Consider the following 409-nt stretch of genomic DNA (forward strand, 5'->3'; position numbering starts at 1 on the left):
CCTCCCTCCCTCCCTCCCCATCTCACCTCTCCACCTCCTCCAACTATAACGACCCCATCCAACCTCTCTGGCCCTTCAGCGCCGGCCGAGCGAACCTTCTTCTTTCAGCCCAACAACGAACTCGTGACGACCTCCCTGGCGCTGCTGAAGGTGGACAGGGACTCCGAAGTGATGAGCGAGCTGACGGTGTGCACGTGGCTCCAGGTTCATCACTTCAGGGAGAAGACCTACGTGTTCTCCTACGCGACCTCGGACCGAGACAACAATGAACTGAATATGGGGATAAGTACGTGTGTTGTGGGGATGGATTGTGGCGGTGTTTATGGAGGGTGTGCGTGCTTTCGTGCCTACATATGTGGAGAAACTTACAAATACACATGGACACATATATACTTAGGTACATAGATAC

The 409-nt window shown here is 53.8% G+C and overlaps 1 protein-coding gene across 1 annotated transcript in view; it reads left to right on the plus strand.

Annotated features, from left to right (window-relative positions):
• Positions 1 to 409, plus strand: part of LOC119589318 — a gene marked incomplete in the record, with an annotated part of 10,654 nt that overhangs the window by 595 nt on the left and 9,650 nt on the right. The window contains 1 exon segment of the mRNA XM_037937939.1: positions 80 to 286. Within this exon segment, the coding sequence (XP_037793867.1) occupies positions 80 to 286 (207 nt within the window).

The sequence above is a fragment of the Penaeus monodon genome, chromosome 25 (genome assembly GCF_015228065.2).
Source record: "Penaeus monodon isolate SGIC_2016 chromosome 25, NSTDA_Pmon_1, whole genome shotgun sequence".
Taxonomy (NCBI): domain Eukaryota; kingdom Metazoa; phylum Arthropoda; class Malacostraca; order Decapoda; family Penaeidae; genus Penaeus; species Penaeus monodon.